Source organism: Nerophis lumbriciformis, linkage group LG03, assembly GCF_033978685.3.
Source record: "Nerophis lumbriciformis linkage group LG03, RoL_Nlum_v2.1, whole genome shotgun sequence".
Lineage (NCBI taxonomy): Eukaryota > Metazoa > Chordata > Actinopteri > Syngnathiformes > Syngnathidae > Nerophis > Nerophis lumbriciformis.
Window position 1 is genome coordinate 6,545,001 of NC_084550.2, and position 27,500 is coordinate 6,572,500.

Consider the following 27,500-nt stretch of genomic DNA (forward strand, 5'->3'; position numbering starts at 1 on the left):
TTATGACACATAAATATACATGAAAATATGTGTGAAATATTGTTATGAACCATAAATATACACTAAAATGAGTGAAATATTGTTAGGAAGCATAAATATACATTAAAATGTGTGAAATATTGTTATGAACCATAAATATACACTAAATATGTGAAATAATGCTATGAACCGTAAATATACATTAAAATGTGTGAAATAGTGTTATGAACCATAAATATACACTAAAATGTGTGAAATATTGTTATGAAGCATAAATATACACTAAAATGTGTGAAATATTGTTATGAAGCATAAATATACATTCAAATATGTGTGATATATTGTAATGAAGCATAAATATACATAAAATGTGTGAAATATTGTTAAGAACTAGAAATAAACACTCAAAAATGTGTGAAATATTGTTATGAAGCATAAATATACATAAAATGTGTGAAATATTGTTAAGAACTATAAATAAACACTCAAAAATGTGTGAAATATTGTTATGAAGCATAAAAATAAATTATATGTGTGAAATATTGTTTAAAACCATAAATATTAAAACAATTGTGAAATATTGTTATGAGCCATAAATATACATTAAAATATGTGTGAAATATTGTTATGAAGCATAAATATACACTAAAATGTGTGAAATATGGTTATGAACCGTAAATATACATTAAAATGTGTGAAATATTGTTAAGAACTATAAATAAACACTCAAAAATGTGTGAAATATTGTTATGAAGCATAAATATACACTAAAATATGTGTGAAATATTGTTATAAAGCATAAATATTAAAACAATTGTGAAATATTGTTATGAGCCATAAATATACATTAAAATGTGTGAAATATTGTTATGAGCTATAAATATACACTCAAATATGTGTGAAATATTGTTATGAAGCATAAATATACACTAAAATGTGTGAAATATTGTTATAAAGCATAAATATACAGTAAAATGTGTGAAATATTGTTATGAACCGTAAATAAACACTCACAAATGTGTGAAATATTGTTATGAACCATAAATATACATTAAAATATGTGTGAAATATTGTTATGAAGCATAAATATACATTAAAATGTGTGAAATATTGTTATGAAGCATAAATATACATTAAAATGTGTGAAATATTGTTATAAAGCATAAATATACATTAAAATGTGTGAAATATTGTTATGAAGCATAAATATACACTCAAATATGTGTGAAATATTGTTATGAAGCATAAATATACATTAAAATGTGTGAAATATTGTTATAAAGCATAAATATACATTAAAATGTGTGAAATATTGTTATGAAGCATAAATATACACTCAAATATGTGTGAAATATTGTTATGAAGCATAAATATACATTAAAATGTGTGCAATATTGCGATGAAGCATAAATATACACTAAAATGTGTGAAATATTGTTATGAAGCATAAATATACTGTATGTGAAGTATTGCGTCATGATGGAAAGTGTTGAGGTGGGCCACTTTGAGCGTCTCACCTTTTGTTCCAGGTGTGCACGTCGCAGCGACACCTTCTGCTCCAGCTTGTGCTGCTCACGCTCGTGCTGAGCCTCCGTCTGCATCTTGATCTTGCTCTGGTAGGCGTTGAGCAGCTCCATCTCCTGCTGCAGCTGCTGCCTCAGCGCCTGACACTCCGCCTCCTGCGCCTCGTCCAGACGCAGCTGCACGCCAACCACAGACAGGACACGCCCACAACAACATGTCACATTACTGATTTTTTTCATCTAAATAACTACAATAATATTTCAGATAATATCCTTTAAAACATTGGTATCAACTATACAGTGATAATACAAATAAGACCTATAATAATAATAATAAAAACAAATATATGTGGATAAATATACTATTACTACTAAAAGATTATTAAAATAATTAAATGTAATATTAGTACACAAATATTAATTAATTAATAAATAGTACCATATAAATATTCTATCACCTCCACTACTACATTTACTGCTACTACTAATATTACTAATTATAATAGTCAAAATAGTTTAAATGTATAATATTACTACTACTAAATAACATTAAAAACAAAATGTGTCTAAAATTTTATTTTAGACGAATAGTAGTTATTTTATTATTATTATTTAAATTGTTGTTTTAATGAAAATATTAATTAAAAAAATCACTAATAGTATTGGTTACCTAAATATATTTATTTTATTTCATTTATATTATCATTACCAGTGTTGATAATAAGATATTAAAAATTAAATTTGTCTAAAATATATATTTTAATTTAGAAACATTTAGTTTAAACATTTTTTAATTTTTTATTATCTTTTAAATACTTTTTTTTAGATTCGTCTAAAGTCTATATTTTAGACAAATTTACTTTTTAATATCTTATTATCAATCCTGGTAATGATAATATAAATGAAAATGACAAAATAAATATATTTAGGTAACAAATACTATTGGTGATTTTTTTAATTAATATTTTTATTAAAACAACAACTTAAATAATATTATAATAAACATAATACTTCAAATAATATCATCAAAATTAAAATAAAACACTAGTACTACTAAAAATAAGCCATAATAATAATAATAATAATCAAAACAAGAGTAATATACAAGGCTACACATACTATTACTACTACAAAATCGGACAGAATAATAAAACAATAATAATAGTACACAAAAACAATAGCATAGCATGACAATATTCTAACACCTACACTACTACGTTTAATGCTACTACTAATACGGAATGTTATAATACTCAAAATAATAATTCAAATGTAAACTTTTACTACTACATAATAATAAAATATTAAAACCTAAATTGATCTAAAATCTATATTTTAGATTAATTTAGTCTAAAATTGACTTAATATATATTTGAGACAAATGTAGTTTTTAACATTTTATTAATAATACTGATGATAATATAAAATTAAATATATTTAGGTAAATCGTAGTTGTAAATTAATAGTTTCATTAAAACAACAACTTAAATAATATTAACAAAATAACTACAATAATACTTAAAATAATATACATCAAAATGAAACAGTAAAACATTTTATATTAAATATAATAGTACACTACTAAAAAAATAAGACCTAATATAATAATAATTATAATAATCATCATCATCAAAACAAGAGTAATATGTAAGGCAACAACTATACTATTACTACAACTAAATGATCAAATAAAAATGTATTATTATTACACCAATATAATACTGCTATTAAATATTGAATAGTAGCATAAAATATTCTACCACCTCCACTATTACTTTTACTGCTACTACTATTACTACTAATTATAATACTCAAAACAATAGTTTAAATGTAAAGTATTACTACTACTAAATAAATAAAAATCATAAACTATTTTGTCTTAAATATATCTTTTAGACACATTTATTTTTTAATATTTTGATATTAATACTAATATTGGTAATATAAATAAAAAATAATATGAAAACATTAGTTAAAATATATACTATTACTGCCACTGAATAATGACTAAATATTTAATAAATTATTCCAAAAATATACAACAACAACTATCATGTAAGCACTACTAATACTACTACTAATAACATACTACAATCTACTACAAAAAACAATAATAATGCAAATACAAAAATATCATTATACAATACTATTAATATGAAGGATAAATAAATTTGACCAAAATGACTACCACCAACAATAATTATAATTGAAATCCTCATATATAATATTCAACACTAAACTAGTCAAAAAATGTTATATATATTATATAAATGTTATATACAACATATATATCAATGTTAGAACATGCATACAATAATAAATACAAGAATTATAATAATATTACTATACCATATGCTACGAGAACTGCTACTACCAGCAAAAATAATAATAAAAATAATATTAAACAAGTTACTAAAAATTATTAAATCATCACTAGTAATTTTTAAACTTTTTTTTCCCCCAAAGGACGGATTCTATTGATTTTTTTAGTTTAAAATAATTTTTTTATCATTTAATCTGCACCGTACATACATACATATATGTATATACATACTGTGTACATACATTTATATAAATAAACATTGATTGATTGATATGCTGTGTATGTATGTATGTACATACATATATATATATATATATATATATATATATATATATATATATATATATACACACACACACACACACACACACACAGGTAAAAGCCAGTAAATTAGAATATTTTGAAAAACTTGATTTATTTCAGTAATTGCATTCAAAAGGTGTAACTTGTACATTATATTTATTCATTGCACACAGACTGATGCATTCAAATGTTTATTTCATTTAATTTTGATGATTTGAAGTGGCAACAAATGAAAATCCAAAATTCCGTGTGTCACAAAATTAGAATATTACTTAAGGCTAATACAAAAAAGGGATTTTTAGAAATGTTGGCCAACTGAAAAGTATGAAAATGAAAAATATGAGCATGTACAATACTCAATACTTGGTTGGAGCTCCTTTTGCCTCAATTACTGCGTTAATGCGGCGTGGCATGGAGTCGATGAGTTTCTGGCACTGCTCAGGTGTTATGAGAGCCCAGGTTGCTCTGATAGTGGCCTTCAACTCTTCTGCGTTTTTGGGTCTGGCATTCTGCATCTTCCTTTTCACAATACCCCACAGATTTTCTATGGGGCTAAGGTCAGGGGAGTTGGCGGGCCAATTTAGAACAGAAATACCATGGTCCGTAAACCAGGCACGGGTAGATTTTGCGCTGTGTGCAGGCGCCAAGTCCTGTTGGAACTTGAAATCTCCATCTCCATAGAGCAGGTCAGCAGCAGGAAGCATGAAGTGCTCTAAAACTTGCTGGTAGACGGCTGCGTTGACCCTGGATCTCAGGAAACAGAGTGGACCGACACCAGCAGATGACATGGCACCCCAAACCATCACCCAACCATGCAAATTTTGCATTTCCTTTGGAAATCGAGGTCCCAGAGTCTGGAGGAAGACAGGAGAGGCACAGGATCCACGTTGCCTGAAGTCTAGTGTAAAGTTTCCACCATCAGTGATGGTTTGGGGTGCCATGTCATCTGCTGGTGTCGGTCCACTCTGTTTCCTGAGATCCAGGGTCAACGCAGCCGTCTACCAGCAAGTTTTAGAGCACTTCATGCTTCCTGCTGCTGACCTGCTCTATGGAGATGGAGATTTCAAGTTCCAACAGGACTTGGCGCCTGCACACAGCGTAAAATCTACCCGTGCCTGGTTTACGGACCATGGTATTTCTGTTCTAAATTGGCCCGCCAACTCCCCTGACCTTAGCCCCATAGAAAATCTGTGGGGTATTGTGAAAAGGAAGATGCAGAATGCCAGACCCAAAAACGCAGAAGAGTTGAAGGCCACTATCAGAGCAACCTGGGCTCTCATAACACCTGAGCAGTGCCAGAAACTCATCGACTCCATGCCACGCCGCATTAACGCAGTAATTGAGGCAAAAGGAGCTCCAACCAAGTATTGAGTATTGTACATGCTCATATTTTTCATTTTCATACTTTTCAGTTGGCCAACATTTCTAAAAATCCCTTTTTTGTATTAGCTTTAAGTAATATTCTAATTTTGTGACACACGGAATTTTGCATTTTCATTTGTTGCCACTTCAAATCATCAAAATTAAATGAAATAAACATTTGAATGCATCAGTCTGTGTGCAATGAATAAATATAATGTACAAGTTACACCTTTTGAATGCAATTACTGAAATAAATCAAGTTTTTCAAAATATTCTAATTTACTGGCTTTTACCTGTATATATATTATATACACACACACACACACATAAATATGGATGTATGTACATACATACATGTATGTGTATATATATATATATATATATATATATATATATACACATACATGTATGTATGTACATACATATACTGTGTATTGACTGTATATACAGTATGTATATAATGTAGAGTATATTGTATTTCTGTGGTGTGTGTCATCTTTCCAGCACATGCTGTAGGGACCGGCGTGGCCGTGACACTCACCGCCTGCGAGGCCATCATCTCGTTGATGCTCTGCTCGTACTGCTCGGCCAGGATGGCGAGTTTGCGCGTCTGCTCGTCCTTTAGCGCCTTGAGTACGGTCTTGTGCTCAGCTTTGGGCGTCACCTCCATCTGGTGATGGCGCAGCGCTTTGTACTGCTTGGTTTGCACTTTGCACGTGTCCTGGAACTGCTTCTTGATCTGCATCTCCAGCACCTGCGGCAGGCGGGAGGAGGTGGAGATGAACACCTTTGCATCAGTGCGTCAAAAAGGCGTCACCCACGGTTACGCCGCCGCGCCGCCCGTCTTACTTTGAGGTTCTTGGGCTGCTGCCGGAGCTCCATCACGTGCTTGCGGTGGAGTTCCCGCTCGCGTCGGTTGTTGTACTCGATTTGGTTCTCCAGCTCGGTCTGGTGCTGCAGGCGGATCAGGTCCATGCGCAGCTTCTGGAGCGTCCTGAGCTGCCGCTGCTCCAACTCCTGCGTGGACTCGTCGTGTCGGATCAACATGGCGTGCTCCATCTCCTTCTGGGTCTTCTTCTTGTTCAGCTCCTGCACCAAATATGGCAAATATCATATTTTAACTCACTAACTACAACTAACTAGCCCCCCCCCCAAGGAGAACATATGTCAAACAGTTTATGAACACTTAAAAGTGCTTACATCAGCACTTAAGATCTCAACATGGACATCTAAATTGTCATTTTCCCACTTCACCACTAGGTAGCGCAACAACGACTCCAACAAAGAGTTTTGATCTAGAAATAGTACTAGAACTGCATGAAGAATAAATAAATACCTGAAATATTCCTATACAAGCAGCACGTTTTGTTTTAAAATATATATTTTTGTGTGCCGTTTCAACTGTTACTCAAAATATTGTACACTCTTTATTAATAATTAGTTGGATTAAAAAAATGCATTTTTTTTTAATAATGTTTTTTTTCCAAATAAATTATATACCCTCTTCAAATATGTATTTATTAATAATGAATTATCTAAACACTTTTTTAGATGGATTAAAACATACAATATTTTAAAATTTAAATCATCACATAAGTTTTTTTCATATATATTTTTTCAAATGATATAAGCTCTTCAAATATGTATTTATTTATTATTAATTAATGATTTAAACACTTTTTAGTTGGATTGAAAAATATAATATTTAAAATAGAAACTCTTTTTTTTTTTAAATAATGTTTTCAAATATATTATATACACCCTCTTCAAATATTATTCAATTATTTTTCATTAATTATTTAAACACTTTTTAGTTGCATTGAAAAATATAATATTTACAATTGAAATAATCAATTTTTTAAAATAATGATTTCAAATATATTATATACACCCTCTTCAAATATTATTAAATTATCTTTAATTAATTATTTAAACACTTTTTATTTGCATTGAGAAATAGATTTACAATTGAAATAATACATTTTTTTAAATAATGTTTTCAAATATATTATGTACCCTCTTCAAATATTATTCCGTTATTATTAATTATTTAAACACTTTCTAGTTGGATTAAAAATAAAATATTTAAAATTCAAATAATCACATCAGTTTTTTAATATTTGTTTTCAAATATATTATAAGCTCTTCAAATATTTATTTAGTATTAATTAATTATTTAAACACTTTTTAGTTGGATTAAAAAATATATTTAAAATTTAAATAATCACATAATTGTTTTAATAATAATGTTTTCAAATATTATTATTTAAACACTTTTTAGTTGGATTGAAAAATAAAATATTTAAAATTAAAAAAAATCATCAGTTTTTTTATTATACTATCTTCAAATATATTATACACCCCTTTCAAATATCATTTACCTATTGTTAATTAATTATTTAAACACTTTGTAGTTGAATTATTACAAACTGTTTTAAAACACAATACAATATTTTAAAATTGAAATCATCACATCAGCTTTTTAATAATATTTTTTTCAAATATATAAGCTCCTCAAATATTTATCATTAATTATTTAAACACTTTTTAGTTGGATTGAAACATATATTTAAAATAATCACAACTTTTTTGATAATAATGTTTTCAAATATATTAAATACCTTCTTCAAATATTATTCAATATTTATTATAAATGTAAACACTTTTTAGTTGGATTGAAAATATATTTAAAATTGAAATCATCACATCAGTTTTTTTAATAATATATTTTTTCAAATATATGATGTGTCCTCTTCAAATATTTATGTATTATTAATTAATTATTCAAACACTTTTTAGTTGGATTGAAAAATATAATATTTAAAATAGAAATACTCCTTTTTTTTAACAATAATGTTTTCAAATATATTATATACCCTCTTCAAACATTATTCAATTATTTTTAATTAATTATTTAAACACTTTTTAGTTGCATTGAAAAATATTTACAATTGCAATAATCACATCATTTTTTAAATAGTGTTTTCAAATATATCATATACCCTCTTCAAATATTATTCAGTTATTAATAATTATTTAAACACTTTTTAGTCGGATTGAAAAATAAAATATTTAATATTGAAATAATCACATCAGTTTTTTTATTATATTGTTTTCAAATATATGATACACCCTCTTCAAATATTATTTAATTATTATCAATTAATTATTTAAACACTTTTTAGTGGGATTATTACAAACTGTTTTAAAACACAATACAATATTTCAATGTGAAATGAGCACATCAGTTTAATATTTTCTTCAAATATTATTAATTAATTATGTCAATAATAAAGTACTTACAGGTGATTACATTTTAATTCTTTAAAACAACTTGTCCATTTGATAACAGTAAGTATTAATGCATTTAAATAAATGTGGATTAAAGGTGCAGACTGCCGACTTTGGGACGTTACAGTCCACTTACATTGGGGACAAGAACCATGCCACTACACTCAAATATGTGTGAAATGTTGTTATGAGCCATAAATATACACTAAAATGTGTGAAATATTGTTATGAACCATAAATATACATTAAAATATGTGAAATATTCTTATGAGCCATAAATATACACTAAAATGTGAGAAATATTGTTATGAACCATAAATATACATTAAAATATATGTGAAATATTGTTATGAAGCATAAATATACACTCAAATATGTGTGAAATATTGTTATGAACTATAAATATACACTCAAAACGTGCGAAATATTGTTATGAGCCATAAATATACACTAAAATGTGTAAAATATTATGAACCATAAATATACATTAAAATATATGTGAAATATTGTTATGAACCATAAATATACACTCAAATATGTATGAAATATTGTTATGAACCATAAATATACATGAAGTATAAAATATTCTATCTCCTCCACTATTACTAATACTACTAATTATAATACTCAAAACAATAGTTTAAATGTCAAGTATTACTACTACTAAATAAAAAAAACAAATAAACTAATTTGTCTTAAATATATCATTTATTTTCCGATATTTTGATATTAATACTAATATTGGTAATATAAATCAAAAATAATATTAAAACATTGCTTAAAATATATACTATTACTGCCACTGAATAATGACTAAATATTTAATAAATTACTCCAAAAATATACAACTATCATGTTAGCACTACTAATACTACTACTAAAAACATACTAAAATCCTAGTATAAAAATATGTGAATACTACAAAAAAACAATAATAATGCAAATACAAAAATATTATACAATACTACTAATATGAAGGATAAATATGACTACCACCAACAATAATTATGATAATTAAAATCATCATATAATATTCAATGTACATTAATATATATACTATTCATATATGTATTTATTTATAAAATATTTATATTTTATATATTTCACATATATGATATTTTTAATAATGTTTAAGAAAATAAATATGTTTACATTGAATTCATTAAATCAACAAAACATGTGTAATTGTATTGTCATTAATCAAGAACAATGTTATTCAAATTGACATTTGCATTATTTCAAGCTACTTAAATTGATTCATGAAATAAAGATGATTTAATCAAGGAAGTGAAAAAAAAAGAAAAGAGTGTAATATAATAATAAAAGTGTCATTTTGGCGTCACCTCTCGTATTTGTTCCTGCTCCTGGTCGTGCCTCTTGATCATAGTCCTGCGCCTGAAGGCGCGGCAGTTCCTGTCGTAGTAGACCCTCTGGTGGGACAGCAGGTGGGCCTCCTCCTCCGCCTGCGAGTGCTGCATGTTCTCCTTGTGCTTGGACAGGCGCTCCTGCTTCTCCTTCTTGGGCGTGCTGTGGTCCTCGCTCATCTCCTGGGAGGAGACGGAAGACCAATGTCAGCCAGCAAGCAAGCCAGACATGGTTCTTTGGCTTTTTATTCTGCGGCGGGAACGTGATGATAACCATAGAACAGGAAAAGGAACCCGTTGCGACATAGTCCGCCTGGTTGCTCAGTGCAATAAGGGGGCAACGGTGAAGGCAATGAGGGGGAAAAAAAGTGTGACCAAAGAACCGGAAGTGGACCAATACGTATTGTAAGGAATCAATGGGCCTGGCTGCTAAGTACAACATGGCTATCCTGGGGGGAAAAAGGGGATGATAACCACAGAACCTGTTGCTAACCCCTGGCCTAAAATCTGAGAAAGACTTGGTGAACTTTGCCTTTTACCCTGGGCAGTGTGGCGACGGAACGTAAATACTAACCATGCTAACATGCTAGCATGGGAACATGGTGATAGCAAGGGACTTTACTCTTGCCTCAAAGTTAATGATAATGTGATACTAAGCACAACATGGATACATTAAAAAAAAATATATCAATAATAGAATAATTTGGAAAATTCCCACAAGGATTTGAAATGTACGGAGCCCCTAAAGGGACATGGGAGAAACATTTTTTTTTATAATTTTTATTTTATTTCTATTTTTTTAGACATGTATCTCGTGCGCACGAGAAACTTTTTATGAAGTTATATACTTTTTTTTTTTTTTTTAATTTTAAAATAATTTTTATTTATTTATTTATTTTTTAGACATGTATCCCGTGCGCACAAAAAAGTTTCTGGAGCGCACGAGAAACTTTTTATAAAGTTATATTAAACATTTTTTTTTTTTAATAATTTTTATTTATTTTTTAGACATGTATCTCGTGCGCACGAGAAACTATCTTGTGCGCACGAGAAAGTTTCTTGGGCGCACGAGAAACTTTTTATAAAGTTATATAAAACAAAAATGTATTTTATAATTTTTATTTATTTATTTATTTTTTAGACCTGTATCTCGTGCGCACGAGAAACTATCTTGTGCGCACGAGAAAGTTTCTTGTGCGCACGAGAAAGTTTCTTGTGCGCACGAGAAACTTTTTATAAAGTTATATAAAAAAAAAAAGTTTTTATAATTTGTATTTATTTATTTATTTTTTAGACATGTATCTCGTGTGCACGAGAAACTTTTTATGAAGTTATATAAAAAATTTTTTTTTTTTTTTTTTAATAATTTATATTTATTTTTTAGACATGTATCCCGTGCGCACAAGAAAGTTTCTGGAGCGCACAAGAAACTTTTTATAAAGTTATATAAATTTTTTTTTTTTTTTTTTTAATCATTTTTATTTATTTATTTATTTTTTAGACATGTATCTCGTGCGCACGAGAAACTATCTTGTGCGCACGAGAAAGTTTCTTGGCCGCACGAGAACATTTCTTGGGCGCACGAGAAACTTTTTATAAAGTTATATAAAACAAAAATTTATTTTATAATTTTTATTTATTTATCTATTTTTTAGACATGTATCTCGTGCGCACGAGAAACTATCTTGTGCGCACAAGAAAGTTTCTTGTGCGCACGAGAAACTTTTTATAAAGTTATATAAAAAAAAAAGTTTTTATAATTTGTATTTATTTATTAATTTTTTAGACATGTATCTCGTGTGCACGAGAAACTTTTTATGAAGTAATATAAATTTTTTTATTTTTTTTTAAATAATTTTTTTAAATTTATTTATTTTTTAGACATGTATCCCGTGCGCACAAGAAAGTTTCTGGAGCGCACAAGAAACTTTTTATACAGTTATATACATTTTTTTATTTTTTTAATTATTTTTATTTTTTTATTTTTTAGACATGTATCTCGTGCGCACGAGAAACTATCTTGTGCGCACGAGAACGTTTCTTGGGCGCACGAGAAACTTTTTATAAAGTTATATAAAACAAAATGTTTTTTTATAATTTTTATTTATTTATTTATTTATTTTTTAGACATGTATCTCGTGTGCACGAGAAACTTTTTATGAAGTTATATAAAAAATTTTTTTTTTTTTTTTTTAATAATTTTTATTTATTTATTTATTTTTTAGACATGTATCCCGTGCGCACAAGAAAGTTTCTGGAGCGCACAAGAAACTTTTTATAAAGTTATATAAAATTTTTTTTTTTTTAATAATTTTTATTTATTTATTTATTTTTTAGACATGTATCTCGTGCGCATGAGAAACTATCTTGTGCGCACGAGAAAGTTTCTTGGCCGCACGAGAAAGTTTCTTGGGCCTACGAGAAACTTTTTATAAAGTTATATAAAACAAAAATGTATTTTATAATTTTTATTTATTTATTTATTTTTTAGACATGTATCTCGTGCGCACGAGAAACTATCTTGTGCGCACGAGAAAGTTTCTTGTGCGCACGAGAAACTTTTTATGAAGTTATATAAAAATTTTATTTATTTTTTTAAATAATTTTTATTTATTTATTTATTTTTTAGACATGTATCCCGTGCGCACAAGAAAGTTTCTGGAGCGCACGAGAAACTTTTTATAAAGTTATATAAAAAAAAAATTTTTTAAATATTTTTTTTTAATTTATTTATTTTTTAGACATGTATCTCGTGCGCACGAGAAACTATCTTGTGCGCACGAGAAAGATTCTTGGGCGCACGAGAAAGTTTCTTGGGCGCACGAGAAACTTTTTATAAAGTTATACAAAACAAAACATTTTTTTATAATTTTTATTTATTTATTTATTTTTTAGACATGTATCTCGTGCGCACGAGAAACTATCTTGTGCGCACGAGAAACTTTTTATAAAGTTATATAAAAAAAAAAAGTTTTTATAATTTGTATTTATTTATTTATTTTTTAGACATGTATCTCGTGTGCACGAGAAACTTTTTATGAAGTTATATAAAAAATTTATTTTTAAAAAAAAAAAATTTTTATTTATTTATTTATTTTTTAGACATGTATCCCGTGCGCACAAGAAAGTTTCTGGAGCGTACGAGAAACTTTTTATAAAGTTATATAAAACAAAACATTTTTTTATAATTTTTATTTATTTTTTAGACATGTATCTCGTGCGCACGAGAAAGTTTCTTGTGCGCACGAGAAACTTTTTATAAAGTTATATAAAAAAAAAAAGTTTTTATAATTTTTATTTATTTATTTATTTTTTAGACATGTATCTTGTGCGCACGAGAAACTTTTTTGTGCGCATGAGAAACTTTTTACAAAGTTATATAATTTTTTTTTTTTTTTAAATAATTTTTATTTATTTATTTTTTAGACATGTATCTCCACGAGAAAGTTTCTTGGGCGCACGAGAAACTTTTTATAAAGTTATATAAAACAAAACATTTTTTTATAATTTTTATTTATTTATTTATTTTTTAGACATGTATCCCGTGCGCACAAGAAAGTTTCTGGAGCGCACGAGAAACTTTTTATAAAGTTATATAAAACAAAACATTTTTTTATAATTTTTATTTATTTATTTATTTTTTAGACATGTATCTCGTGCGCACGAGAAAGTTTCTTGTGCGCACGAGAAACTTTTTATAAAGTTATATAAAAAAAAAAAGTTTTTATAATTTTGATTTATTTATTTATTTTTTAGACATGTATCTCGTGCGCACGAGAAACTTTTTTGTGCGCATGAGAAACTTTTTACAAAGTTATATAAATTATTATTTTTTTTTAAATAATTTTTATTTATTTATTTATTTATTTTTTAGACATGTATCTCCACGAGAAAGTTTCTTGGGCGCACGAGAACCTTTTTATAAAGTTATATAAAACAATTTTTTTTAAAATAATTTTTTTTTATTTATTTTTTAGACATGTATCTCGTGCGCACGAGAAAGTTTCTGGAGTGCACGAGATACATGTCTAAAAAAAAAAAAAAAATTATAAAATATTGATAAATATATGATAAAACCACCTCCTTAATCTTCTCCTTGCAGAGTTTGTACTGCTTCTTCTGATTGTCCAGAAAGGTGGTCAGCTCCTTCTTCTGCTGCGTCACAATCTGCTGCTGGAACTTCTTCTCGTCCGTCAACGTGGTCTTCATCTAGTTTTGGAAACATGAAATAAAGCAAACTTTTAACCGATGCGTTACTCTCAAAGACAAAATAAACAACATCAGCTTAACTAATGCGTTCATCTAAAATGTCCATTGAAATTGAAACACTTACTGTATTTTCCGGACCATAGGGTGCACTGTTGATGAATGGTCTATTTTCGATCTTTTTTCATATATAAGGCGCACCGGATTATAGGGCGCATTAAAGGAGTCATATTATTATTTTTTTTTTCTAAATGTAAAACACTTCCTTGTGGTCTACATCAGTGTTTTTCAACCACTGTGAGATACAGTCTGGTGTGCCGTGGGAGATGATCTAATTTCACCTATTTGGGTTCAAAATATTTTTTGCAAACCAGTAATTATAGTCTGCAAATGATGTGTTGTTGTTGAGTGTCGGTGTTGTCTAGAGCTCGGCAGAGTAACCGTGTAATACTCTTCCATATCAGTAGGTGGCAGCCGGTAGCTAATTGCTTTGTAGATGTCGAAAACAGCGGGAGGCAGGGTGCAGGTAAAAAAAGGTGTCTAATGCTTAAACCAAAAATAAACAAAAGGTGAGTGCCCCTAAGAAAAGGCATTGAAGCTTAGGGAAGGCTATGCAGAACAAAACTAAAACTGAATTGGCTACAAATTAAAAACAGAATGCTGGACGACAGCAAAGACTTACAGTGGAGCAAAGACAAAGTACATCCGAAGACATGACAATCAACAATGTCCCCACAAAGAAGGATAAAAACATAAAAACAGAATGCTGGACGACAGCAAAGACTTACTGTGGAGCAAAGACAAAGTACATCCGAACACACCATGACAATCAACAATGTCCCCACAAAGAAGGATAAAAACAACTGAAATATTCTTGATTGCTAAAACAAAGTAGATGCGGGAAATATCGCTCAAAGGAAGACCTGAAACTGCTACAGGGAAATACCAAAACGAGAGAGAAAGTCACCAAAATAGGAGCGCAAGACAAGAACTAAAACACTACACACAGGAAAACGGCAAAAAAGTCCAAATAAGTCAGGGTGTGATGTGACAGGTGGTGACAGTACACCTACTTTGAGACAAGAGCTATATTGATGCATGCTTGGTTGTGGTTTAAAGTCATACCCAACAATTGTGGCGACGACTTTTTACTGTCAATTTAGTTTCGTTTTTTAATGATTTCTGCTGGTGGTGTGCCTCTGCATTTTTTCAACACAAAAAATGTGCCTTGGCTCAAAAAAGGTTGAAAAATACTGGTCTACATAACATGTGATGGTGGTTCTTTGGTCAAAATGTTGCAAAGATGATGTTTTATAGATCATCTTCAATCCGCTTTCTGACAGTCTCTTCAGGATGCGCCGTTTTGTGGGCGGTCTTAATTACGTGGCTCACCTTCGGGAGCGTATTCTCCCCGTCACCTTTGTTGTAGCGGTGTAGCGTGCAAGGACGGGAGTGGAAGAAGTGTCAAAAGATGGCGCTAACTGTTTTAATGACATTCAGACTTGACCTTAATCAATAACGGAGCAGCATCTCCTCATCCGGAAACAACAACAAGTCCCGTGAAAAACCATCTGACCAGAACTCTCTAACAACTAAAGTTCCTTGGGTGAATAATGTAAACTCACCACACCGGTATGTTTTAGCGCTTTCATGGCGAGTTTACTGACAGATATAAGTAAGAACTTTACACTACTTTATATTAGAAATGGCAACAGCGGAGGATGAATGTCACATAACAAGAAGATAGAGAAAAAGAAGAAGCTTATCGACTACGGAGTCAGCACGGACTACAAAGGCGGATGTGCGCAATATTTCAGGATTTATGCAGATCCCAAATACAGATCAGCAGGTACCAGAATGTAAGAAAAGTTGCTTTTGCATAATATTGCGAAATAAAACGCCAGATAATATGTCTTACCTTATAAACACACCATAATAATACTCATTTGTTTAATGCACCGACAATCCATCACGCGGTGCGGCTTCATAGCTTACCGAAGTCGTACTAAAACATTTTGATAGATTTCTGAGCACCGCGTGTAGTGTTCTATATTTTCAATGGAGCATATAAAACGTTGGTGTTGTTTACTTGAGCCATATTGCCATCATAGTGTAGTCTACATGTATCTCTTATGTTTGACTGCCATCTACTGGTCACACTTATTACACCATGTACCAAATAAAACCAAAATTATTCCTCAAAAACCTAAAAAACGATTTTAAGTGCGCCTTATAGTCCGGAAAATACGGTAATTAAAAGGGAATTCTCCTAAAAATTAGATTTAAAAAAATTGAATTAAAATTAGAAATAAATTGTCAGTCACATATTTAATATTTATTATGTATTTTATTATTTATTAATTAACTAATATTATTTTAAACTCATCCCACTATTATCACATTTCAGTGTACTTTCAATAACTGTTTTATTACAGTAACTCACCTCTCACTATTATGTTAGATCCACTATGGACTGGACTCTCACACTATTATGTTAGATCCACTATGGACTGGACTCTCACTATTATGTTAGATCCACTATGGACTGGACTCTCACTATTATGTTAGATCCACTATGGACTGGACTCTCACACTATTATGTTAGATCCACTATGGACTGGACTCTCACAATTATGTTAGACCCACTATGGACTGGATTCTCACACTATTATGTTAGATCCACTATGGACTGGACTCTCACTATTATGTTAGATCCACTATGGACTGAACTCTCACAATATTATGTTAGTTCCACTATGGACTGGACTCTCACACTATTATGTTAGATCCACTATGGACTGGACTCTCACTATTATGTTAGATCCACTATGGACTGGACTCTCACACTATTATGTTAGATCCACTATGGACTGGACTCTCACTATTATGTTAGATCCACTATGGACTGGACTCTCACTATTATGTTCGATCCACTATGGACTGGACTCTCACTATTATGTTAGATCCACTATGGACTGGACTCTCACTATTATGTTAGATCCACTATGGACTGGACTCTCACTATTAATAATAATAATAATAACTGGGATTTATATAGCGCTTTTCTAAGTACCCAAAGTCGCTTTACATGTAGAACCCATCATTCGTTCACACCTGGTGGTGGTAAGCTACTTTCATAGCCACAGCTGCCCTGGGGTAGACTGACGGAAGCGTGGCTGCAATTTGCGCCAACGGCCCCTCCGACCACCACCTGTCATTCATCATTCAATTCACCGGTGTGAGTGGCACCGGGGGCAAAGGGTGAAGTGTCCCGCCCAAGGACACAACGGCAGCGATTTTTGGATGGTAAGAGGCGGGGAGCGAACCTGCAACCCTCAGGTTTCTGGCACGGTTGCTTTACCCACTACGCCATGCTGCCATGCCTATTATGTTAGATCCACTATGGACTGGACTCTCACTATTATGTTAGATCCACTATGGACTGGACTCTCACTATTATGTTATATCCACTATAGACTGGACTCTCACACTATTATGTTAGATCCACTATGGACTGAACTCTCACACTATTATGTTAGATCCACTATGGACTGGATTCTCACACTATTATGTTAGATCCACTATGGACTGAACTCTCACACTATTATGTTAGATCCACTATGGACTGGACTCTCACACTATTATGTTAGATCCACTATGGACTGGACTCTCTCACTATTATGTTAGATCCACTATGGACTGGACTCTCACTATTATGTTAGATCCACTATGGACTGGACTCTCACTATTATGTTAGATCCACTATGGACTGGACTCTCACTATTATGTTATATCCACTATAGACTGGACTCTCACACTATTATGTTAGATCCACTATGGACTGAACTCTCACACTATTATGTTAGATCCACTATGGACTGGACTCTCACTATTATGTTAGATCCACTATGGACTGGACTCTCACTATTATGTTAGATCCACAATGGACTGGACTCTCACTATTATGTTAGATCCACTATGGACTGGACTCTCACTATTAAGTTAGATCCACTATGGACTGGACTCTCACTATTATGTTAGATCCACTACGGACTGGACTCTCACTATTATGTTAGATCCACTATGGACTGAACTCCCACTATTATGTTAGATCCACTATGGACTGAACTCTCACTATTATGTTAGATCCACTATGGACTGGACTCTCACTATTATGTTAGATCCACTATGGACTGAACTCACACTATTAAGTTAGATCCACTATGGACTAGACTCTCACTATTATGTTACATCCACTATGGACTGGACTTTCACTATTATGTTAGATCCACTATGGACTGCACTCTCACTATTATGTTAGATCCACTATGGACTGGACTCTTACTATTATGTTAGATCCACTATGGACTGGACTCTCACACTATTATGTTAGATCCACTATGAACTGGACTCCCACTATTATGTTAGATCCACTATGGACTGAACTCTCACTATTATGTTAGATCCACTATGGACTGGACTCTCACTATTATGTTAGATCCACTATGGACTGAACTCTCACTATTATGTTAGATCCACTATGGACTGGACTCTCACTATTATGTTAGATCCACTACGGACTGGACTCTCACTATTATGTTAGATCCACTATGGACTGGACTCTCACTATTATGTTAGATCCACTATGGACTGAACTCCCACTATTATGTTAGATCCACTATGGACTGAACTCTCACTATTATGTTAGATCCACTATGGACTGAACTCTCACTATTATGTTAGATCCACTATGGACTGGACTCTCACTATTATGTTAGATCCACTATGGACTGGACTCTCACTATTATGTTCGATCCACTATGGACTGGACTCTCACTATTATGTTAGATCCACTATGGACTGGACTCTCACTATTATGTTAGATCCACTATGGACTGGACTCTCACTATTAATAATAATAATAATAACTGGGATTTATATAGCGCTTTTCTAAGTACCCAAAGTCGCTTTACATGTAGAACCCATCATTCGTTCACACCTGGTGGTGGTAAGCTACTTTCATAGCCACAGCTGCCCTGGGGTAGACTGACGGAAGCGTGGCTGCAATTTGCGCCAACGGCCCCTCCGACCACCACCTGTCATTCATCATTCAATTCACCGGTGTGAGTGGCACCGGGGGCAAAGGGTGAAGTGTCCCGCCCAAGGACACAACGGCAGCGATTTTTGGATGGTAAGAGGCGGGGAGCGAACCTGCAACCCTCAGGTTTCTGGCACGGTTGCTCTACCCACTACGCCATGCTGCCATGCCTATTATGTTAGATCCACTATGGACTGGACTCTCACTATTATGTTAGATCCACTATGGACTGGACTCTCACTATTATGTTATATCCACTATAGACTGGACTCTCACACTATTATGTTAGATCCACTATGGACTGAACTCTCACACTATTATGTTAGATCCACTATGGACTGGATTCTCACACTATTATGTTAGATCCACTATGGACTGAACTCTCACACTATTATGTTAGATCCACTATGGACTGGACTCTCACACTATTATGTTAGATCCACTATGGACTGGACTCTCTCACTATTATGTTAGATCCACTATGGACTGGACTCTCACTATTATGTTAGATCCACTATGGACTGGACTCTCACTATTATGTTAGATCCACTATGGACTGGACTCTCACTATTATGTTATATCCACTATAGACTGGACTCTCACACTATTATGTTAGATCCACTATGGACTGAACTCTCACACTATTATGTTAGATCCACTATGGACTGGACTCTCACTATTATGTTAGATCCACTATGGACTGGACTCTCACTATTATGTTAGATCCACAATGGACTGGACTCTCACTATTATGTTAGATCCACTATGGACTGGACTCTCACTATTAAGTTAGATCCACTATGGACTGGACTCTCACTATTATGTTAGATCCACTACGGACTGGACTCTCACTATTATGTTAGATCCACTATGGACTGAACTCCCACTATTATGTTAGATCCACTATGGACTGAACTCTCACTATTATGTTAGATCCACTATGGACTGGACTCTCACTATTATGTTAGATCCACTATGGACTGAACTCACACTATTAAGTTAGATCCACTATGGACTAGACTCTCACTATTATGTTACATCCACTATGGACTGGACTTTCACTATTATGTTAGATCCACTATGGACTGCACTCTCACTATTATGTTAGATCCACTATGGACTGGACTCTTACTATTATGTTAGATCCACTATGGACTGGACTCTCACACTATTATGTTAGATCCACTATGAACTGGACTCCCACTATTATGTTAGATCCACTATGGACTGAACTCTCACTATTATGTTAGATCCACTATGGACTGGACTCTCACTATTATGTTAGATCCACTATGGACTGAACTCTCACTATTATGTTAGATCCACTATGGACTGGACTCTCACTATTATGTTAGATCCACTACGGACTGGACTCTCACTATTATGTTAGATCCACTATGGACTGGACTCTCACTATTATGTTAGATCCACTATGGACTGAACTCCCACTATTATGTTAGATCCACTATGGACTGAACTCTCACTATTATGTTAGATCCACTATGGACTGAACTCTCACTATTATGTTAGATCCACTATGGACTGGACTCTCACTATTATGTTAGATCCACTATGGACTGGACTCTCACTATTATGTTAGATCCACTACGGACTGGACTCTCACTATTATGTTGGATCCACTATGGACTGGACTCTCACTATTATGTTAGATCCACTATGGACTGGACTCTCACACTATTATGTTAGATCCACTATGGACTGGACTCTCACACTATTATGTTAGATCCACTATGGTTTGACATTTAGACAAACTTCACTTTCCTCTCATTCTATTTCTTAGGGTAAATAAAGAGTGTTTCCCACCTCCTTGTCGCTGTGCACGGCGTGGCGCTTGGCCAGCTTCTCCAGCTCGATGTAGGCGTTGTTGGCCTGCGTCTCCACCTCCTTCTGCAGCTTCAGGCGGTGCTCGTCCATCTCGGCCTTCAGCTTGTTCTCCAGGGCGATCAGCTGCTTCTGGTGCTGCCGCCGCATGCGCTTGTAGCCCGACATCTGCTCGCGCAGCTCGCTCTCCTGCTCGTGCTCATGGATCTGCTTGGTCACCTGGGCAGAGACACGGGCCAAAAGGACACTTGTGGCTGCGGGTCGGAAAAGGCAAAGGACACCTGGGGGCGGAGGTGCGTGACCTCACCCAAGGTGATGTTCTTACTTTTGTCGCTCACCACCTGGATCACTTTATGAGCTTCAATGAAAACTGACATTTGACTCACCTCGTCTTCAGTGCACCTAACGGACATGTTTTTGTCTCCACCGCACTAAATGAGTCAAATTGTGTATCAACCAGGCCAAGGTGAGGTTTTTGGGCCAATTGAAAGTCTTCAACAAACCTACCGTATTTTCCGCACCATAAGGCGCCCTGGGTTATATAAGCCGCGCCTTCAATGAACGGCATATTTCAAAACTTTGTCCACCTATAAGCCGCCCCGTGTTATAAGCCGCATCTAACTGCGCTAAAGGAATGTCAAAAAAACAGTCAGATAGGTCAGTCAAACATTAATAATATATTAAAAACCAGCGTGATGTGGGCGCGCATGGAGTCGTATATCAACATGGACGGAGCTGCGTGAAAAAAGCCACCCGGCCTCTTCGCGTAAACTTCCCTTAACCACTCGCTCATCTTTTCTTCATCCATCCATCCCTTCGAGTTAGCTTTTATGATGACGCCGGCTGGAAAGGTCTCTTTTGGCAAGGTCTTCCTTTTGAATATCACCATGGGTGGAAGTTTCTGGCCATTAGCATGGCAAGCTAGAACCACAGTGAAGGACGACTTCTCATTCCCTGTGGTGCGAATATTCACCGTACGTGCTCCCGTTGTATCCACAGTGCGGTTCACAGGAATATCAAAAGTCAGTGGAACCTCGTCCATGTTGATAATGTTCTCTGGCCGGATCTTTTTTTCAGCTATCTTGTTTTTACAATATGCACGGAAAGTAGCCAGCTTTTCTTGAAAGTCTTTAGGCAGTTGCTGTGAAATAGTAGTCCGTGTGCGGATGGAGAGATTGCGTCTTGGAAACCTGTCGCTTAGTCGGAGCCATTTTGTGGTCTTTACAGATGTAAACACACAAAGGAAATGAAACGTAATATCCGCGCACTTCTTCTTCTTCTTCTACGCGGGCGGGTGGTTGCTTACAGTAGAAGAAGAAGCGCTTCCTGTTCTATGGGGGCGGGTGCTTACCTTGGCGGTTGCTTGCCGTAGAAGAAGAAGCACTTCCTCTTCTACGGGGAAAAAAGCTGGCGGCTGTTTACCGTAGTTGCGAGACCTAAACTTTATGAAAATGAATCTTAATATTAATCCATATATAAAGCGCACCGGGTTATAAGCCGCACTGTCAGCTTTTGAGTAAATTTGTGGTTTTTAGGTACGGCTAATAGTGCGGAAAATACGGTAACTTTTTATGTTTTGGTAATTGATTTTTCTTATCATAAACGGAAATTGAAAAACCAAAAACAACTTGTTCATTTCAATTTAGTTTTGAAATATCCTGCAAAAACTGAAATCTAAGTAAGATGAAATATGTCAAATAAGGGTGATATTTGCTTGTTTTCTGTCTGATAAGATAATTCTTCTCACTAAGCAGATTTTATGTTGGAGTGTTTTACTTGTTTTAAGTGTCCTAAATGATCTGAGTAAGATATTACAGCTTGTTGCTGAGATTTGATGACCTATATTGAGTAAAACATGCTTGAAACTAGAATATCAAGTGTTGCAAAGCTGTGTCATCAACACTCACAAGTATAAAACTACTTTTTTAAAGTCAACATTTCTTACTTCAAGCATGAAAAAAAATGATGATGCCGAGCGCATATCATTATGTCAAGATAATGGCACTAGCATTTACTTCATTTAAGAATATTTTTCAACATATTGAGCAAAAAGGTCTCTTTTTATTTTTTCTACCAAGAATAGTGCACTTGTTATTAGTGAGAATATACTTATTTTAAGCTATTTTTGGGTTCATTGAGGTTAGCTAATTTGACTTGTTTTGGAAAGTCTTGACAAGCCAAATTTTCTTGTTTTATTGGCAGATAAGTTTGCTTAGTTCAAATAAAATACCCCTCATTTTTGTATTTTTTTCCCCGTTTTTTGAACACTGACTTTTTACAGTGCACACTCTTGGCATTCTCTCCATGAGCTTCAAGCACACCTGTGAAGTGAAAACCATTTCAGATCATACCTGCCAACTTTTGAAATCAGAAAAACCTAGTAGCCAGGGTCCAGGGGCCGCAGGCCCCGGTAGGTCCAGGACAAAGTCCTGGTGGGGGGTTCAGGCTTCGCCCCCCGACGCAAAATGATTATTAGCATTCAGACAGGTTAAAATGTTGCTAAAACCATCACTTTTCTATCAGTCACAGTGACTTTTCAAAACAAAAATATTACAGCAAAAATCATATGGGTTGATTGACATGTTTATTCTGTAAGCTAACTTCAATAGTTTGAAATTATTTTGACAGTTAATGCCAGTTATCCTGTCAACCTTTCACAATACTTCAATTTGTTAATTGAAAGTATAAACAGTATAAACACTTTTTACAGTAAACAAATGGTAAAACAGTACTAAACAATTCCATTAAAAAAAAAATTGGTGTCATTATTAACTTTCTGTCCAAGCTTGTATAATCTACTGCCTTGTTCAATTGTAAAAAATATTCTGTGCCTAAAATTCACATTTCTATCACAATTATCATACTGTAAACATGGTAAGCTAACTTCATTAAAATTAATAGTCCTGTCAATAGCATGGAATTACAATTCAAATGTAGTTTTTTTGTAAGCCTTTCAAAAGAATTCAAAATATGAAAAATTTATGAAAATTAATTGAAGCCATCAGACACTTGAAAAGTGGCACATCACATCTCTAATGTAATCATTTGAACTTTTCAACAGAAATAGCACTGCAAAAATATTAAGGACATACTTCTGTATTTTGGTAGTTATGCTGTCAACATTTAACAAGATTTCTTCAACTTGGACTTGAAAGCATAAATAGTATAAACACTTTTAACAGTATAACAGTACTAAACAATTCCAATAGATAACATTGGTGTCATTACCTTTTTGTGGCTAAAATCCAAAAAACGTTGAAAGTTTTCCACTTGTATCGCTAGCAACGGCATTAGACTTGTGTTTTTTTGTCCCAACGTGGTCTTTTACATCGCTAATTCCTCCGTGTCCGATCGAAAAATCTTGTCTGCACAAGGTGCAATTCGCGTAGTTTTCACCCTTTTTGGAACGGGTGAAAAGGCTTTTGAATATTCTTCACGGAATGACTGCAGTTTTCTTTTCGGTTTAAGACTCGTTTGCGATTTTTCTCCGGCTGATTCCATGATCGTTCGCTCGTTTGGAAACAATGGCAACTGGTGCCTCGTGCTTGGAAGCGGTGCTATAAATAGCCTCCCGCATGGCATTCGGAATGGCTCGATAGGAAGTTACGGGAAGCAGTGTCGATTGTCATTGTTGTTACGCAATTTCGTGAATAAAACTTAAATTTTTATTTTTTTTTTAATTAATGAAAAACTGTATTTTTTATCACTGCAACCGTAACCCGGAATAGGTTGATGAAAACCGTACTAATTATGGGAAAACCGGAGTAGTTGGCAGGTATGTCAGATGACTACCTCTTGAAGCTCATCGAGAGAATGCCAAGAGCGTGCAAAGCAGTAATCGGAGCAAAGGGTGGCTATTTAGAAGAAACTAGAATATAAAACATGTTTTCAGTTATTTCACCTTTTTTTGTTAAGTTAAATTTCAAGTTAAAGTAGCAATGATTGTCACACACACACTAGGTGTGGCGAAATTATTCTCTGCATTTGACCCATCACCCTTGATCACCCCCTGGGAGGTGAGGGGAGCAGTGGGCAGCAGCGGTGGCCGCGCCCGGGAATCATTTTTGGTGATTTAACCCCCAATTCCAACCCTTGATGCTGAGTGCCAAGCAGGGAGGTTTTTTGATTGATTGATTGAAGTTTTTATTAGTAGGTTGCACAGTACAGTACATATTACGTACAATTGACCACTAAATGGTAACACCCCAATAGGTTTTTCAACTTGTTTAAGTCGGGGTCCACGTTAATTAATTCATGGGTCCCATTTTATAGTCTTTGGTATGACTCGGCCGGGGTTTGAACTCACAACCTACCGACTCTAACCACTAGGCCACTGAGTAGGTTAAGTACATAACTCCACATGTGTTCATTCATAGTTTTGATGCCTTCAGTGACAATCTACAATGTAAATAGTCATGAAAATAAAGAAAACGCATTGACGTATAAAACTACTTTTTTAAAGTAATCATTTCTTATTTCAAGCATGAAAAAAAAAATCGTGATGCCGAGCGCATATCATTATGTCAAGATAATGGCACTAGCATTTACTTCATTTAAGAATATTTTTCAACATATTGAGCAAAAAGGTCTGGTTTTTTTCTACCTAGAAAAGTGCACTTGTTATTAGTGACAATATACATATTTTAAGGTATTTTTGGGTTCATTGAGGTTAGCTAATTAGGGCCCGCATGGCCCATTGCATAAGGACTCCCACAGGGAGTCCTTATGCAATGGGCCATAAGGACCTATTGAATTTGTAAGGTTTTATTCTTTCTTTCTTATTATTATTATTCTTCCGCCGCCTCTTTGAGCACTAATTTGACCCACTTAACATGCTTCAAAACTCACCATATTTTACCCACCCATCAGGATCTGCGAATATTGTCTTTTAATAAAAAAAACGAACCCCAAAACTCAAAATTGCGCTCTAGCGCCCCCTAGGAAAAAAAAAACTAGACTGCCTATATCTCCCACTAGGAATATCGGAGAAACATGAAACAAAAACCTCTATGTAGGTCTGACTTAGACCTAGTTTTCATAATTGTATATCATCGGGCAGAAATCAACAGGAAGTTGGCAATTCCCCCTTCAAGACAAAAAAATACTAAAAACACTTTTGCCTCTTTGAGCTGTAATTTGACCCCCTTAACACGCTTCAAAACTCACCAAACTGAACGCACACATCAGGACTGGCAAAAATTGTGATCTAATAAAAAAACCTAACCCCAAATTTAAAAATTGCGCTCTAGAGCAATTTTTGAATAAAACGGAGAAAAAACTGCTCCTCGGAAGAAAAAAAATGACAAAACTGCCTGTAACTCCCACTGGGAAGGTCGGAGAGACATGAAACAAAATCCTCTCCGTAGGTCTCACTTAGACCTACATTTCATAAATTGACAACCCCCAGCAAAAATCTACAAGAAGCTTTCTATTCCCCCTTCAACACAACATTTTTGTAAAAACCGGTCACCTTTCTTCAGACATTATCTCCTCTGAGCGTGTTTGTTGTTTCGGCTTCAAACTAACACAGGAGAGAGATTGAACCCTTTTGATTAAAAGTTATCGAAAGAGTTTTGATACCGGCTCCGGTTTTGATTTTATGACCCTTCAAAGAGCCGCTGCGCTGATGCTGCTGTTTTTTCAAGAAGGCTGCTTAAAAGCAGGAAGTACCAGCGTGCCCACACAATGCAGACAAGGTAGGTACACTAAACAAAAGTATTGGGAGAATTCGGACTAAAAATAGACAAAAGTATTGGGACACTTATGACGAAAACTGAACAAAAGTATTGGGACACTTAGGACTAGCACCTGCCAAATACGCGGGCCCGACCAATGCTGCTTGCAGCTTTAATTTTACTTGTTTTGGAAAGTCTTGACAAGCCAAATTTTATTGTTCATCATTTTGCTTAGTTCAAATAAAATATCCCTAATTTTTTTTAATTTCTTTTTATTGTTTTTGAACACTGACTTTTTGCAGTGCAAAAAATACAATTGAAAAACAAAATAGTAGAGATGATAAATGATAAGATAAGGCTTTAAAATGTAATATCGGAAATTATCGGTATCAGTTTCAACCTCCCGATTTTCCTCCCGAAAATCTCGCGGGGAGATTCTCCCGATTCTCCCCGCGAGATTTCCACCCGGACAACAATATTGAGGGCGTGCCTTAAAGGCACTGCCTTTAGCGTCCTCTACAACCTGTCGTCACG

General features: G+C 33.5%; 1 protein-coding gene across 4 annotated transcripts in view; it reads right to left on the bottom strand.

The window, feature by feature from the left end:
• The window catches only part of taok3a (TAO kinase 3a), a 270,675-nt gene that overhangs the window by 8,983 nt on the left and 234,192 nt on the right, over positions 1 to 27,500 (bottom strand). For all 4 annotated transcript variants that reach the window (XM_061932585.1, XM_061932564.2, XM_061932575.2 and 1 more), the window contains 6 exons: positions 21,274 to 21,510; positions 14,226 to 14,354; positions 10,125 to 10,328; positions 6,340 to 6,579; positions 6,032 to 6,244; positions 1,497 to 1,679 (listed from right to left, as the gene is read on the bottom strand). In XM_061932585.1, coding sequence (XP_061788569.1) covers positions 1,497 to 1,679; positions 6,032 to 6,244; positions 6,340 to 6,579; positions 10,125 to 10,328; positions 14,226 to 14,354; positions 21,274 to 21,510 — 1,206 coding nt within the window. The remainder of the gene's footprint in view (positions 1 to 1,496; positions 1,680 to 6,031; positions 6,245 to 6,339; positions 6,580 to 10,124; positions 10,329 to 14,225; positions 14,355 to 21,273; positions 21,511 to 27,500) is intronic.